Source organism: Macaca fascicularis, chromosome 19 (assembly GCF_037993035.2).
Source record: "Macaca fascicularis isolate 582-1 chromosome 19, T2T-MFA8v1.1".
NCBI lineage: Eukaryota > Metazoa > Chordata > Mammalia > Primates > Cercopithecidae > Macaca > Macaca fascicularis.
Genome location: NC_088393.1, coordinates 18,706,631 through 18,722,579, shown reverse-complemented (window position 1 = coordinate 18,722,579; position 15,949 = coordinate 18,706,631). Strand labels below are relative to the sequence as shown.

The 15,949-nt window shown below is 52.1% G+C and overlaps 1 protein-coding gene across 13 annotated transcripts in view; it reads right to left on the bottom strand.

Moving 5' to 3' along the window:
• PGPEP1 (pyroglutamyl-peptidase I) overlaps nucleotides 1-8,088 on the bottom strand; it is a 29,398-nt gene extending 21,310 nt beyond the window's left edge. For 8 of the 13 annotated variants that reach the window (XR_012428554.1, XM_045378819.2, XM_005588436.5 and 5 more), the window contains exons 1-2: nucleotides 7,965-8,088; nucleotides 5,767-5,819 (exon numbers count right to left, since the gene is read on the bottom strand). Coding sequence is in view for 7 of the 13 variants with exons in the window: in XM_045378819.2 (XP_045234754.1) it covers nucleotides 5,767-5,819; nucleotides 7,965-7,998 (87 nt within the window). In the remaining 6 variants the exon portion in view is untranslated. Of the gene's footprint in view, nucleotides 1-5,766; nucleotides 5,820-7,358; nucleotides 7,833-7,964 lie in introns of those variants that run through there. The other 5 variants (XM_015440805.4, XM_074026406.1, XM_074026405.1 and 2 more) reach the window with 2 other exon arrangements.
• Between the last annotated feature and the right edge of the window lie 7,861 nt (nucleotides 8,089-15,949).

The following is a 15,949-nucleotide window of genomic DNA, read 5'->3' as shown; positions in this document are numbered from 1 at the left end:
CCTGACAGGACCCCGCCGCGCAGCCTCGTCTGACCGATTCCCCTGACCTCACGACAAAGACCCTCTTTGTTCCCTGGTAATATCCTTAGCAGGTCTGTCTAGACTCACTGTGGCAGCAATTGTCCTGTGATGTTACCAAGTTCTGTGACCCGGGTCCTCCTCACCCAGCTTGGGCAAGAGACGCCCCAGACGGCCCTGAGCCCCAGAGCTCCCAGGCCCTTAACACGCACCTGCGCCTCCTCAGAAGAGAAACACGGCCAGTGCCCCAGTCCACCCTGAGAGAGAGGGGAGATGGGACACACAAGACACATGGTGCCTCCTGTTTGGGGTGCTGGGGGTAGCCACCATCCCAGGAAAGACAAGGGGGGATCCCCTCTGTACCCCCCCAACTCCCACCCACCTCCTGAATACTGTGGGTGGGAAACAGTTCTACCTATGCTGTGGGTATGACTTCACCCAGGGGACGAAGAGAGAGGATCAGAAGAGACGGAGACAGGCCAGGCACAGTGTAATCCCAGCACTTTGGGAGGCCGAGGTGGGCGGATCACAAGGTCAGGAGTTCGAGACCAGCCTGACGAATATGGTGAAACCTTGTCGCCACTAAAAATACAAAAATTAGCTGGGCATGGTGGCATGCACCTGTAGTCCCAGCTACTTGGTAGGCTGAGATGGGAGAATCGCTTGAACTCGGGAGGCAGAGGTGGCAGTGAGCCAAGATGGCACCATTGCACTCCAGCCTGGGTGACAGAGTGAGACCCTGTCTCAAAAAAAAAAAAAAAAAGAGACAGAGAGATGGAGTCAGAGAGAAACAGAAATGGAGAGAGAGAGAAGGGGAAAGAGAGAGAAAGAGACAAGGAGACAGAGACACACACAGGGAGAGAAACTAAGACACACAGAGAGAAACAAAGATAGAAAAAGAGAGAAAGGGGAAGAGATAGTAAGACCCAGAGAGAGACAGAGAGACAGGGAGACAGAGAGAAACAGAGAAGGCTCGGCATGGAGGCTCACGCCTGTAATTCCAACAGTTTGGGAGGCCGAGACGGGAGGATGGCTTGAGCCCAGGAGTTTGAGACCAGCCTGGGCAAAATGGCCAAATACCATCTCAAAAAAAAAAAAAAAAAAAAAAAAAATAGCTGGGTGTGGTGGTGCATGCCTGTAGTCCCAGCTAATTGGGAGGGTAAGGTGGGAGGATCACCTGAGGCCGGGAGGTCAACGATGAGGTGAGCTGAGATCGCTCACCTCGCTCATTCAATCGACCATTGAACTCCACTCCAGCCTGGACGGCAGAGTGAGAACCTGTCTCAAAAAAAAAAAAATTCGGCCGGGCGCGGTGGCTCACGCCTGTAATCCCAGCACTTGGGGAGGCCGAGGTGGGTGGATCACAAGGTCAGGAGATCGAGACCACGGTGAAACCCCGTCTCTACTAAAAATACAAAAAATTAGCCGGGCGCGGTGGCGGGCTCCTGTAGTCCCAGCTACTCAGGAGGCTGAGGCAGGAGAATGGCGGGAACCCGGGAGGCGGAGCTTGCAGTGAGCCGAGATCGCGCCACTGCACTCCAGCCTGGGCGACAGAGCGAGACTCCGTCTCAAAAAACAAACAAAAAAAAAAACAAAAAAAAAAAAAGAGAGAGAAAGAGAGAAACGGAGAGAGAAAGAGGGGATGAGGTGGGAAGAAACAGAGAAACCCAGAGAGGCAGAAAGATACAAGGAGACAAGAGAGAGAAACAGACACACACACAGAGAGAGGTGAAAGCGACAGAAACAGAGAGATGAAGAGACACACAGAGATGAACACAGATAGAGAGAAGAGGGGAAAGGGACAGAGAGAGACCCAGAAGGAGCAAGAGGGGAGAGACACAGAGAAGTACTTAGGAGGTCCCTGAAGGAGGAGGAGCTTCTGAAAAATCCGTCAGGGCAGGAAGCAATGGCCACCCACGGCGCAGAACAGATCACCCATCGGGTGGAGATGACACCTAGCAACAGTTGCCTGCGTTACACCAACACCACCCCAGGGCACATTTTTTGGAGGAATGGATTCAACCCATCCAGCAGGGACACCTTTCTAACAGGCAAGTCCAGGACAAGAAGGAACCAGACAGCAACTCCAGGGGTGGTTCTCACAGAGGTGTGGGACCTGGAAGCCACTTGTTCCCACCAACTTCTAGAACAGGCAAAATTCACCTAGTGGCACAAAAAAATCTGCAGAGGTTTACAACTGGAGGGCTTGGGAATACTTGGGAAGAGGCTATGTGAGGCTTCTGTGAAGAATGCGAGGAAGAACCAGAGAATGTTTGAGATCTTGACCTGGCCTTGGGAGTACACATATGTAAAATTTCTTTTTTTTTTTTTTTTTTGAGACGGAGTCTCGCTTTGTCACCCAGGCTGCAGTGCAGTGGCACAATCTCGGCTCACTGCAACCTCCGCCTCCTGGGTTCAAGCGATTTCCGGCTAATTTTTGTATTTTTAGTAGAGACGGAGTTTCACCATATTGGTCAGGCTGGTCTTGAACTTCTGACCTCAGGCAATCCACCAGCCTCAGCCTTCTAAAGCGCTAGGATTACATGCGTGAGCCACTGTGCCTGGTCAAATTTTTTTTTTTTTTTTTTTGGGACAGGGTCTAGCTCTGTCACCTGGGCTGGAGTGCAGTGACACCGAGGGTTCACTGCAGCCTCTACCTCCCCAGGCTTAGGTCATCCTCCCATATCAGCCTCCCGAGTAGCTGGGACTACAGGCATGTGCCACCACACCTAGCTAATTTTTGTATTTTTTTAATAGAGATGGGGTCTTGCTAGGTTGGCCAGGCTGGTCTCGAACTCCATGCCTCAGGTGATTCTCCCACCTCAGCCTCCCAAAGTGCTGGGATTACAGGCGTGAGCCATCATGCCAGGCCTAAAATTTCACTAATGAGTGTCCTGGGTGTATATATGTTAAACTTTGTTTTGTTTTGTTTAAGTGAAACAATCAGATCTGAGAAGGCTGGCATCTTTTTAGCAGGGGAATGGTGGGGAATCTTGTGTCCTAAACTTCAGGAAGAAAGCGAAAAGTGGGCCTGGGCACAGTGGCTCATGCCTGTAATCCCAGCACTTTGGGAGGCCGAGGTGGACGGATCACCTGAGGTCAGGAGTTCAAGACCAGCCTGGTCAATGTGGCAAAATCCTGTCTGAACTAAAAATTAAAAAATTAGCTGGGCGTGGTGGTGTGCAGCTGTAATCCCAGCTACTAGGGAGGCTGAGGCAGGAGAATCGCTTGAACCAGGAGGTGGAGGTTGAAGTGAGCCGACACCATGCCATTGCACTCCAGCCTGGGCAACAAGAATGAAACGGTGTCTCCAGATTAAAAAAAAAAAAAAAAAGAAAGCAAAAAGTGGCAACTGCAGGTCTGGAGAGAGGATAACCAAGGAGAAGGGCTATTTCCTCTCCGGCCACAGGATAAAAACCTGCCATCCTTCACCATCCGAGAAGCCCCGAAGCTCAGAGGGATTTCCAAAGATTGTTTAATTGATTTTTCTTCTATTTAGATGCAGATCACAGTGTCTGGGGCCCAGGAATTCAGACACCCGGCTTTGTGTCCACTCAGCCCCGTGAAGGCTCCTGTCTGAAATCTGCACAAAGCCTGACACACAAGTCTTCAGAAACACGCTGTTTCTTTTTGTCTGGCTCTCCGGGGAACGGGTGAGCAGGCAGGGCCTCGGGCACGCTCCCATCTGCAGGGTCCCGGGACCCTGTCCCTCCGTCCCGTTCACAAAGTGGGCAGGAAAGAAAAAAAAAAAAAAAAAAGGGAAACAGCCAAAACTTTAAGGTCTTAAGTTGGGGAGGGAAGGGGGTGATTAAAAAATGGGGGGTACAGCTGGGAACTGCCACGCTGAGGTTTCAACTTAGATTTTTCTCCAAATCTAGGATTCTGGAGTGGGAACAGAGGTTACTTTCAATCAGGCAGCAAGCAGGCTAGGATAAACAGGAGTTTGGCTCTGGTCTCTGCCGGTCTGATTTATATAAGCAAAAAACACTTCCTTGTTTCTCTCTGTGCATTGCTCCCCAGCCTGTCCCTACAAAATACTCCATCTGGGAAAGAAACTAGAAAGGTTTTGCAGGCTGGCATCTTGTTCAGGGCACCCGGAATGACAGCCCCCCTCGGCCCCTAATATGCCATCTTTTTTTTTTTTTTTTTGAGACGGAGTCTCGCTGTGTCTCCCAGGCTGGAGTGTAGTGGCGTGATCTCGGCTCACTGCAAGCTCCACCTCCCGGGTTCACGCCATTCTCCCGCCTCAGCCTCCCAAGTAGCTGAGACTACAGGCGCCCGCCACCACGCCCGGCTAGTTTTTTGTATTTTTAGTAGAGACGGGGTTTCACCATGTTGGCCAGGATAGTCTCGATCTCCTGACCTCGTGATCCACCCGCCTCGGCCTCCCAAAGTGCTGGGATTACAGGCTTGAGCCACCGCGCCCGGCCCTAATATGCCATCTTTTCCTCCCCCAGCTGCCGGGAGGTGACAGCGAGGCTCACCGTACCCCCTCCTACAAAGTCAAGACATGTCCCCCTGCCACCCCACCCCACATATTCCTGCCTGGTCCTTCCGAAACCACGAATTACCTGCCCAAAACATACCAGAGAATTCTCACTTTGGCTGTTCAGAAACCAACCTGAGTCATGATTTGTCTGAGTCAACGGAAAACATTTTTGTTAAAAAGGAGGGAGATCCTGGCCAGGTGTGGTGGCTCACACCTGTAATCCGAGTACTTTGGGAGGCTGAGGAGGGTGGATCACCTGAGGTCAGGAGTTTGAGACCACCCTGGCCACCATGGTGAAACCCTGTCTCTACTAAAAATACAAAAATTAGCAGGTATTAGCACGGTAGAGGGCGCCTGTAATCCTAGCTACTCTGGAGGCTGAGGCAGGAGAATCGCTTGAACCCGGGAAGCGGAGGTTGCAGTGAGCCAAAAAAAAAAAAAAAAAGATGGAGATCCTAGAGTTGGATAATTCCTAGGTAAAGTAGACGCCAGCACCACATAAACAGCTGTGTCCTGGAAACCAGCTATGTTTATATCCACACCTGGCCCTCCAGACCCAGATCTAGCCGATGGCTGGGGCCTGGGGCACTTCTGAAGCAATGCCACTCCCATTTCTTGGCTGTGTGATATCAGAGAACTCTCTTTGTCTCTCCCCTGGGCCTCAGTTTTCTCTTCTGTTAAGTGGGCGCAAGAATAACTGCACCTACTATGCAGGGGTTGTTGGGAGGATTCAGAGTTCTGGGCTGCAAACAAATACTCAACAGATGTGTGCTCCAGTGGTTACTATCCAGGAAGATATGTGGATCCGACATCGTTTTGTAAGAGCTGGCTGGGCATAGTGGCTCATGCCTGTAATTCCAGCATTTTAGCAGGCTGAGACAGGAGGATCACTTGAGGTCAGGAGTTCGAGACCAGCCTGGCCAACATGGTGAAACCCCATCTCTACTAAAAATACAAAAATTAGCCGGGCGTGGTGGCAGCCACCTATAATCTCAGGCACTCTGGAGGCTGAGGTAAGAGAGTCGCTAATAAAAAAAAAAAAAAAAAAGAGAGTCGCTTAAACTCAGGAGGCAGAGGTGGCAGTGAGCTGAGATTGTGCCATTGCATTCCAGCATGGGGGGTGATAGAGTGAGACTTTGTCTCAAAAAAAAAAAAAAAAAAAGTTTTGTTGAAAGGAGACTTTCTGGGATGCCATAACTTTCTGCGGCGGGGGAGTGCCCAGTTCCAAGCCTGACTCCCACCCTCCGGATCTAAGTTACCTGAACTGCAATCCAACTGGCGTTCACAGTGTGTTCCCCAAAAGGGCCAAATCCTGAAAAAACAGGAAAAGCAATATATTACCCAAGAGTGGCCCTTCCCAGTCTTCCCCTGGCCGCTACTCCCACCTGGAGAAGCAAACAAGGAGCTTCAGGGCGCAGCTGCCAGGGACATTGCGGGCCTGGTCCTGAGTTCTAGGAGCACCTGGAGACCCGTCAGAGCCGCCGTCCTGCACCTGTCCACTCTGAAGTCAACGGGTCCCTTCCTGTCTTCACCTCCGCCGGCCCCTCCTGCTCAGCCAGGATCCAGAGGTCTCTTCTGCCTCCGAAAAGGTTGTCCTGATCCTGTCTCCACTTCCTCTGTTCCCCTTGACCCAACCTAAAATTATTGTGTCACTGTCCCGAAATGCCCTGAATCGGCACCAAATGAGGAATGAGCCCTATGGGCTGTCTAGATTTCACCTTGTCACCCTCCTCACTGCTAGCTCAAACTCCAGGCCCCCCTTTCCAAAACACGACAGTCGCCCAAGGCTGTGCTAAGTGATCTTCCTGGCATTCCACCTGGCCACATCCCCTTTCGGGCAAGGGTTTTTCCTGGGCCCAGTTTCCAGGAGCAGGGACTGAGGCACAGAGAGGTGAAGCTAGCTGCCCAAGGTCACACAGCAAGAAGGTGAAAGAGCTGGGATTCAAATCCAGTCCTGGGGCCGGGTGTGGTGACTCACACCTGTAATCCCAGCACTTTGGGAGGCCGAGGCGGGCAGATCACCTGAGGTCAGGAGTTCGAGACCAGCCTGGCTAACATGGTGAAATCCTGTTTCTACTAAAAATACAAAAAATTAGCCAGCTGTGGTGATACATGCCCGTAATTCCAGCTACTCAGGAGGCTGAGGCAGGAGAATTGCTTGAACGCAGGAGGTGGAGGTTGCAGTGAGCCGAGATCGCGCCACTGCACTCCAGCTTGGGCAACAAGAGCAAAACTCCATCTCAAAACAAAACAAAACAAAAAAATATATGGTCCATCTGGGCCAGTGATCCCACAGGATATAAATGCTATGCAGAGATGCTGTAGCCTGGGATAGCAGGTAGGGGCTGTGGCTCAGAAGGGGACCTCCTAACTCTATCCTTCTGTACAGCCGAAGTTTGAGTCCCAGCTCAGCCCCTTACAAACTGGATGACCTCTGTGAGCCTCAGTTTCCCTTTCTGCAAAATGGAGACAGTCAAGATGTAATCAGCTCATTCAAAAAGTGCTGGAATAAATAACCAGATCAAGGAAGGCTGGAGGGGGTGGGGGCAGTGACCCTCCTCCTAATTACACACACCTGTTAAGCAGGTGTCTGGTTTCTTCCCTCTTCCCTGAATCTCCAGGATCAGCCTCAACCTCCCTTCAACAGCCACAAAACACCTGTGTGCACCTTTGCGGGATTTCTCACTCTGACCCCTCCAGACAGCAGGTCAAAATGACACCCCCTATTCCCTGACTCTGAGGCCCCAGCGGAAGTTTGCGCCCCACGTGGCCCCGAGGCGGAGTCTCAGAGAGGAGGAACAGTTGGTTTGGGGGTTGGGGGGAGTCGGTGACAGCGGGGGCCCTGACTCACCAACAAACAGCACCGGCACAAAACACAAAAGGTTTCCGCTGAAGACAGTCCCTGGGACAGCTGGGAGAGCCCCAGCGCCCGAGGTCCCCGGACTCCCACCTGTCCCTGCCTTGGGGGAGCAGCCCCCCACGAGCGCAGGGCGCGGCGAGCAGTGACTGGGAGGTTCATTTGTCACTGGGACACTTCCTGCCCGCAAATCGGCCTTTGTCCCCTGGGGCCGGGGGTTGGGGGGGCGGTGTGGGGACAGGCCGGACCTCGGAAGGGGCAGGGAGGAAGGGTCCGGTCCAGCCCGCAGGCCAGACAGAGCAGGCAGGTGCCAGGAGGGTCACCATCCCTACCTTGGGAGGAAAGGACGCCAGGGGGACCTGCGCGGCGCCGGGCATTTGCCCGGCCCCCCAGTCCCCGCGCCTGACTGCCCTGACTCCCGACCCTGGGACCCCCGAGGCTCCTCCTCTTCCACTTTCCAGGAAGCCTGGGCTGCGCAGGGCTCCCGCGGGCGATGACACCTTCCAAATCTGGGAGGACTTCCAGCACCTGCCCCGCCCGGCCCCGCAGTCCCGGAGCCGCCCCGGCCGCTGCCGCTACAGCCCCCATCAGCCAGCGTACCCGTCACTACCACCGCCTTCCTCGGCTGCTCCATGGCGGGACTGGGCTGCGCCTCGGACCCGCTTCTGTTCCGACTGGCGCGACAGCTGCAGCAGCGGTAGCCTCGCAGCCGCGGTAGCCTCACAGCCCCGCAAGGCCACGCCCCTTCCACGCCCCCTTCCACGCCCCCGGTCAGGCGCTAGGCGTGCGCGCCCGCGGGCCCGAGACGCAGCGTGCGCGCCCTGCGCTCTGCCTCGGACACTGAACCCAGCCCCCGACGGCTATCACCATCCTCCCCAACCTCCGTTTCCCCGTCTGCAAAATGGGAACATCTTATGCCGTAGGGTGTACGCACTGAGTCAGGTGCTGGGGACGAGCCGGTCCTTTATTCTATAAGAGTTCATTGAGGGCCTGCCCTATGCATGCATACTGCCCAGAATTAGGGAGGGGAGTCCCCGCGAGCAAGGCCTGTTTTCCAGATAAGGAAACTGAGGCACAGATTGCCACTTCCCCGAGGCCACTCACCTCGAGGGGTCACAGGAGCGGCATTCAGGCCAGGGAGTTGGCGGGGGTAGGGGAGGACGGAGTAAAAAAGGAAAAACACGGCAACCACATTTGTGTGGTGCCAGAAGGTTCTCTGCAGGACCCCATGGTCCTAGGAGGCTAATGGGGGAGGGCGATTGCACCTCCTGTTCCCTCTGCCGGAGCACACCCCGCAGGTACCTGCGAAGCTGGCCGCCTTCAGCCCTCAGCTCCAGTGTTCCAATGTCGCCTTCTCCCAGGGGCCCTCCTCTCCCTGGCTGTCACCTCCTCTGAGGGGTGAACTGTCACTTTCTCCTTGGGGCCTTCTCTGGCTGTCACCTCCCTGCTATCCTATTATCTCCTCTGAGGGTTCCTTCTGGCCCTCCCTGGCTGAAATGACCCCACTGCTACCCCCTAGTATTTCCATCTTATTCCCTGGTTCCATCCTCTTTAGAGCAATAAAGCTCAGAAATTATTTCCTTTCTCTCTCTCTATTTTATTTTATTTATTTTATTTTATTTTATTTTATTTTTTTGGAGACAGGGTCTCTGTTACCCAGGCTGGAGTGCAGTGGCACAATCATAGCTCACTACAACCTTGACCTCCAGGGTTCAACTGATCCTCACACCTCAGCCTTCTGAGTAGCTGGGACTACAGGTGTGTGGCACCACACCCAGCTAATTTTTGTAGAGTCGGGAGTTTCACTATGTTGCACAGCCTGGTCTCGAACTCCTGAGCTCAAGCAATCTGCCCCGTTGGCCTCCCAAAAGTGCTGGGATTACAGGTGTGGACCAGCACGCCTGGCCAGAAATCATTTTTAATTTTTTTTAACTTTTAAGTTATGGGGCACATGTGCAGGTTATATAGATAAACTCGTGTCATGGGGGTTTGTTGTACAGATTATTTAGTCCCCCAGGTATTATTAAGCAGAAATTATTTATGTATTTATTTATTTGAGACGTAGTTTCACTCTTGTCGCCCAGGCTGGAGTGCAGTGGTGTGATCTTGGCTCACTGCGACCTCTGCCTCCCGGGTTCAAGCGATTCTCCCACCTCAGCCTCCCGAGTAGCTTGGGATTACAGGTGAGTGCCACCTTACCCAGCTAATTTTGGATTTTTAGTAGAGAGGAAGTTTCACCATGTTGGCCAGGCTGGTCTCGAACTCCTGACCTCAGGTGATCCACCCTTCTCAACTTCCCAAAGTACTGGGATTACAGGCATGAAACACCGCCTCTGGCCCCCCCCAGGTATTACTAAGCAGAAATCATTTAGTATAGTCACAGCCTCTCTGGTTGGCTTCCCATTTCCTCTGACATAGAGATGAGAACTTCCCGAGAAGGACATGTTGTTCTGTTAGAGCTGCATCCCAACACCCAGCACGTCCCCAGGCACATTCTGCCAACTTTCATCAGAGACCAGAATTCCTCTAAAAACAGGCAGAAAATGAAAGCTGAGTTTCTGGCCACATCTTCAGAAACAGGGCTGGACCCCGGACTTGGGTCACTGTTTTTTTTTTTTTTTTTTGAGACAGGATCTTGTTCTTTTTGCCCAGGCTGGAGAGCAATGGAGCGATCACAGCTCACTGCAGCCTCAACCTCCATGGCTGAAGCGATTCTCCCACCTCAGCCTCCCGAGTAGCTGGGACTACAGACACATAAAACCATGCCTGGCTAATTTTCTTTTTTAATTTAATTTAATTTTTTTTTTTTAATTTTTTTATTTTTTTATTTTTTTTTTAGGCAGAGTTTCGCTCTTCCTGCCCAGGCTGGAGTGCAATGGTGCAATCTCGGCTCACTGCAACCTCCCTCCGCCTCCCAGGTTCAAGCAATTCTCCTGCCTCAGCTTCCTGAGTAGCTGGGATTACAGGCACGTGCCACTACACCTGGCTAATTTTGTATTTGTAGTAAGAGTCGGGGGTTTCTCCATGTTGAGGCTGGTCTCGATCTCCTGACCTCAGGTGATCCGCCCGCCTCAGCCTCCCAAAGTGCTGGGATTACAGGCGTGAGCCACTGCGTCCAGCCAATTTTTAAAAATCTTATTATTTTTTTTTGTTTTTATTTTTATTTTTTGAGTTGGAGTCTCCCTCTGTTGCCCAGGTTGGAGTGCAGTGGCATGATCTCGGCTCACTGCAAGCTCCGCCTCCCAGGTTCACGCCATTCTCCTGCCTCAGCCTCCCAAGTAGCTGGGGACTACAAGCGCCTGCCACCATGTCCAGCTAATTTTTTGTATTTTTTTTTAAGTAGAGACAGGATTTCACCGTGTTTGCCAGGATGGTCTCGATCTCCTGACCTCATGATCTGCCCGCCTAGGCCTCCCAAAGTGCTGGGATTACAGACTTCAGCCACTGCGCTGGGCTGCACCCAGCCAATTTTTATATTTTTTGTAAGGACGAGGTCTTGCTATGTTGCCTGTTTGGATTGGTCTCGAAATCCTGGGCTCAAGCAATCCTCCTGCCTCAGCCTCCCAAAGTGCTGGGATTACAGGTGTGAGTCAGAACTCCCGGCTGTGTGGGTCACTGAGAGCCCGTTCCACTTAGACTTCGCCACCATTCACCAGGACACTATGATTTTTTGTTTGTTTGTTTGAGACAGAGTCTAATTCTGTCACCCAGGCTGGAATGCAATGGCGTGATCTCGGCTCACTACAACCTCCCGCCCCCGGGTTCAAGCGATTCTCCTGCCTCAGCCTCCTGAATAGCTGGGATTACTGGCGCCTACCACCGTGCCTGGCTAATTTTTGCATTTTTAGTAGAGACGGGGTTTCACCATGTTGGCCAGGCTGGTCTTGAACTCCTGACCTCAGGTGATCCGCCTGCCTCAGCCTCCCAAAGTGCTGGGATTACAGGCGTGAGCCACTGTGCCTGGCTGGTACTATGGTGTTTACTGGCTCCACCCCCGAATTCCTCCAACACCAAGGGCAGAGCTCTCCAGGCTGCCCCTGAGCCCTGTTTGGAAGCCCACGCCCCAGGTCACACGCCCAGTGGCTATTTTGGTCTTCAGCAGCTTCAGGTAGAATGCAGAACATCAGAGAGCTGTCTGAGCTGGCCAGGGAATGAGGTCCAAGCCAAGTGGGAGAAGAGGGCAGATCAAAACACTAACCTGGCCGGGCGCAGTGGCTCATGCCTGTAATCCCAGCACTTTGGGAGGCCGAGGCAGGCGGATCACCTGAGGCCAGGAGTTTGAGACCAGCCTGGCCAACATGGTGAAACTCCGTCTCTACTAAAAATGCAAAAAACTAGCCGGGAGTAGTGGCACGTGCCTATAGTCCCAGCTACTCGGGAGGCTGAGCCAGGAGAATCACTTGAACCCAGAAGACAGAGGCTGCAGTGAGCTGAGATCGTGCCACTGCATTCCAGCCTAAGGGACAGAGCAAGACTCCGTCTCAAAACAAAACAAAACAAAACAAAAAACCACTCACCCAGAGTCAGGTTTTATAACCTGAATATGTGATACATGCCTGGTGTAGAGTACATGCATTGCTAGAAGTCAGGGATATGGTGAGAGAGAAGTGACAGTGGATTTTCGTTTCCTCAATTGCAGTGGGAGGAACGAAAACATGCAGAGTCAGCAGTGATGGGGAGAAACTGAGTCATGTCCCGCTGCCCCAGTGACTGGCGTAAAGGCTAATGTTCACTGGTAGCCCTAATCATGTTCGGGCCATGTTTTTGTTTTTTGTTTTGAGATATGATCTTGCTTTGTCTCACAGGCTGGAGCGCAGTGGCACAGTCACAGCTCACTGCAGCCTCCACCCCCTGGGCTCAAGCCATCCTCCCGCCCCAGCCTCCCAAGTAACTGGGACTACAGGCATGTGCCACCATGCCCAGCTTGGGGGAACTTTTTTTTTTAAGACAGAGTCTTGCTCTCTCACCCAGGCTGGAGTGCAGTGGCACGATCTTGGCTCACCGCAGCCTCTGTCTCCCAGGTTCAAGTGATTCTCCTGCCTCAGCCTCCCAAGTAGCTGGGACTACAGGTGCACACCACTATGCTCAGCTAATTTTTGTATTTTTAGTAGAGATGGGGTTTCGCCATGTTGGCTAGGCTTGTCTCAAACTCCTGACCTCAAGTGATCTGCCCGCCTCGGCCTCCCAAAGTGTTGGGATTACAGGTATGAACCACTGCACCTGGCTGAGGAACTATTTGTGTGTGTGTGTTTGTTTTTGAGACGGAGTTTCACTCTTGTTGCCCAGGCTGGAGTATAGAGGCCTGGTCTCGGCTCGCTGTCACTGCTGCCTCCTAGGTTCAAGCGATTCTCCTGCCTCAGTCTCCCAAGTAACTTGGATTGCAGGTGCCTGCCACCACACCTAGCTAAAGAACTATTTTTTTGCCGGGCGCGGTGGCTCAAGCCTGTAATCCCAGCACTTTGGGAGGCCGAGATGGGCGGATCACGAGGTCAGGAGATCGAGACCATGCTGGCTAACACGGTGAAACCCCATCTCTACTAAAAAATACAAAAAATTAGCCGGGCGAGGTGGCGGGCGCCGGTAGTCCCAGCTATTCGGGAGGCTGAGGCAGGAGAATGGCGTGAACCCAGGAGGCGGAGCTTGCAGTGAGCTGAGATCCGGCCACTGCACTCCAGCCTGGGCGACAGAGCGAAACTCCGTCTCAAAAAAAAAAAAAAAAAAAAAAGAACTATTTTTTTTTTAACCCAGTTAGCAAAGTGAGGAAACTGAGGCCCAGAGTGGCTAAGCCACCTGCCCCAGGTCACACACAGGAGGGGCTCAGTTTTGGTTTGGAAGTAAATGGGCACCTCCTTAGGGGAGGACAATCCCAGCCAAAGTAAATCCTCACTGGACCTGCCAAGGTGAGGTTTCTTGCACTAGGATAGTTTGCAACAGTATATACCCAGCAGCACAGGGGAAGGGGTCAGATGAACTGCAGTGGGGGGAAAGAGAGGTCAGAGTGGAGTCCTCTAAAACAATATTTAAAGATTGGGTGTGGGCCAGGCGCGGTAACTCACACCTGTAATCCTAGCACTTTGGGAAGCCGAGGCAGGAGGATCACTTGAGGCCAGGAGTTCGAGATCAGCCTGGGCAACATGGGGAAACCCCTTCTCCACTGAAAATACAAAAAAATTAGCCAGGTGTGGTGACATGTGCCTGTGGTCTCGGCTACTTCAGAGGCTGAGGCAGGAGAATCGCTTGAACTCAGGAGGTAGAGGTTGCAGTGAGCTGAGATTGTGCCACTGCACTCCAACTTGGGCAATAGAGCGAAACTGTCTCAAAAAAAAAAAAAAAAAAAAAAAAATCGGGTGTGGGCCAGGTGCAGTGGCTCACGCCTGTAATCCCAGCACTTTGGGAGGCCGAGGCAGGCAGATCACTTGAGACCAGCCTGGGCAACATGGTGAAATCTTGCTCTACTAAAAATACAAAAATTAGGCCGGGCACAGTGGCTCACACCTGTAATCCCAGCACTTTGGGAGGCCAAGGTGGGCGGATCACAAGGTCAGGAGATCAAGACCATCCTGGCTAAAGTGGTGAAACCCCGTCTCTACTAAAAACACAAAAAATTAGCCGGGCATGGTGGCGGGTGCCTGTAGTCCCGCTACTCGGGAGGCTCAGGCAGGAGAATGGCGTGAACCTGGGAGGCAGAGCTTGCAGTGAGCCAAGATCACGCCACTGCACTCCAGCCTGGGTGATGGAGTGAGACTCCGTCTCAAAAAAAAAAAAAAAAAAAAAAAAAAATACAAAAATTAGCCGAGCATAGTGGTGCGCACCTATAGTCCCAGCTATTCCAGAGGCTGAGGTGGGAGTATCACTTGAGTCTGGGAGTCAGAGCTCACTTTTCCTTCCAGAGATATTTATGCATTTGCAAACATGTTTGCATGTGTCTTTTTTTTTTTTTTTTCCTGAGGGGGAGCCTCACTCTGTTGCCCAGGCTGGAGTGCAGTGGCTCGATCTCCGCTCACTGCAAGCTCCACCTCCCAGGTTCACGCCATTCTCCTGCCTCAGCCTCCCGAGTAGCTGGGACTACAGGCACCCACCATCACGCCCGGCTAATTTTTTGTATTTTCAGTAGAGACGAGGTTTCACCATGTTAGCCAGGATGGTCTCTATCTCCTGACCTCGTGATCCACTCACATTGGCCTCCCAAAGTGCTAGGATTACAGGCAAGTGAGCCACCGCACCTGGCCTGCACGTGTCTTTCTTTCTCTTACATTTCGTTTTCATTTCATAAATGCTCTTCCATACTTGATGTTTTTCTTTGGCAATAAAATACACATAGCATAAAACTTACCCTTTAAACCATTTATTTTATTTTATTTTTAATTTTTATTTATTTTTTTTGAGACGTAGTTTTGCTCTTGCTGCCCAGGCTGGAGTGCAATGGTGCAATCTCGACTCACTGCAACCTCCACCTCCTGGGTTTAAGCAATTCTCCACCTCAGCCTCCGGAGTAGCTGGGATTACAGGCATGTGCCACCACGCCCAGCTAATTTTGTATTTGTAGTAGAGATGGGGTTTCTCCACATTGGTCATGCTGGTCTCGAACTCCCGAACTCAGGTGATTCCCCAATCCCCAACCTCGGCCTCCCAAAGTGCTGGGATTACAGGCGTGAGCCACCACGCCGCTTGGCCTTACTTTATTTTTTGAGACAAGTTCTCACTCTTTCACCCAGGCTGGAGTGCAGAGACACAATCATAGCTCACTGCAGCCTCAATCTCCTGGGTTCAAGCGATCCTCTCTCCTCAGCCTCCCGAGTAGTTAGGACTACAGGTACAAGCCACCTTGCCTGTTTTTTTGTTTGTTTGTTGTTGTTTTTTGTAGTAAAATGTGTGTGACATAAAATTTACCATCTTAACCATTTGTAAGCATACACTTGGGTAGCATTAAGTACGTTCACATTGTTGTGGAACCATTACCACCATCCATCTTCAGAACTTGTTCTTCCTAAACAAACTCTATACCTATTAAACGCTCCCTCCTTCTTCCCCTCCCTCAGCCCCTGGCACCCAACATTCTACTTTCTTTTTTTTTTTTTTTTTTTTTTGAGACGGAGTCTTGCTCTGTTGCCCAGGCTGGACTGCAGTGGCCGGATCTCAGCTCACTGCAAGCTCCGCCTCCCGGGTTTACGCCATTCTCCTGCCTCAGCCTCCCGAGCAGCTGGGACTACAGGCGCCCGCCACCTCGCCCGGCTAGATTTTTGTATTTTTTAGTAGAGACGGGGTTTCACCGTGTTAGCCAGGATGGTCTCGATCTCCTGACCTCGTGATCCGCCCGTCTCGGCCTCCCAAAGTGCTGGGATTACAGGCTTGAGCCACCGCGCCCGGCCCATTCTACTTTCTGTTTCTATGAATTGGATGGCTTTGGCTGGGTGCCGTGGCTCACGCCTGTAATCTCAGAACTTTGGGAGGCTGAGGCAAGTGGATTGCTTGAGGCCAGGAGTTCAAGACCAGCCTGGCCAACATAGGAAAACCCTGTCTCTTAAAAATACAAAAAATATTAGCCAGGCATGGTAGTGTAAGGGGAAAGTTCCCTTGTTCCCCTT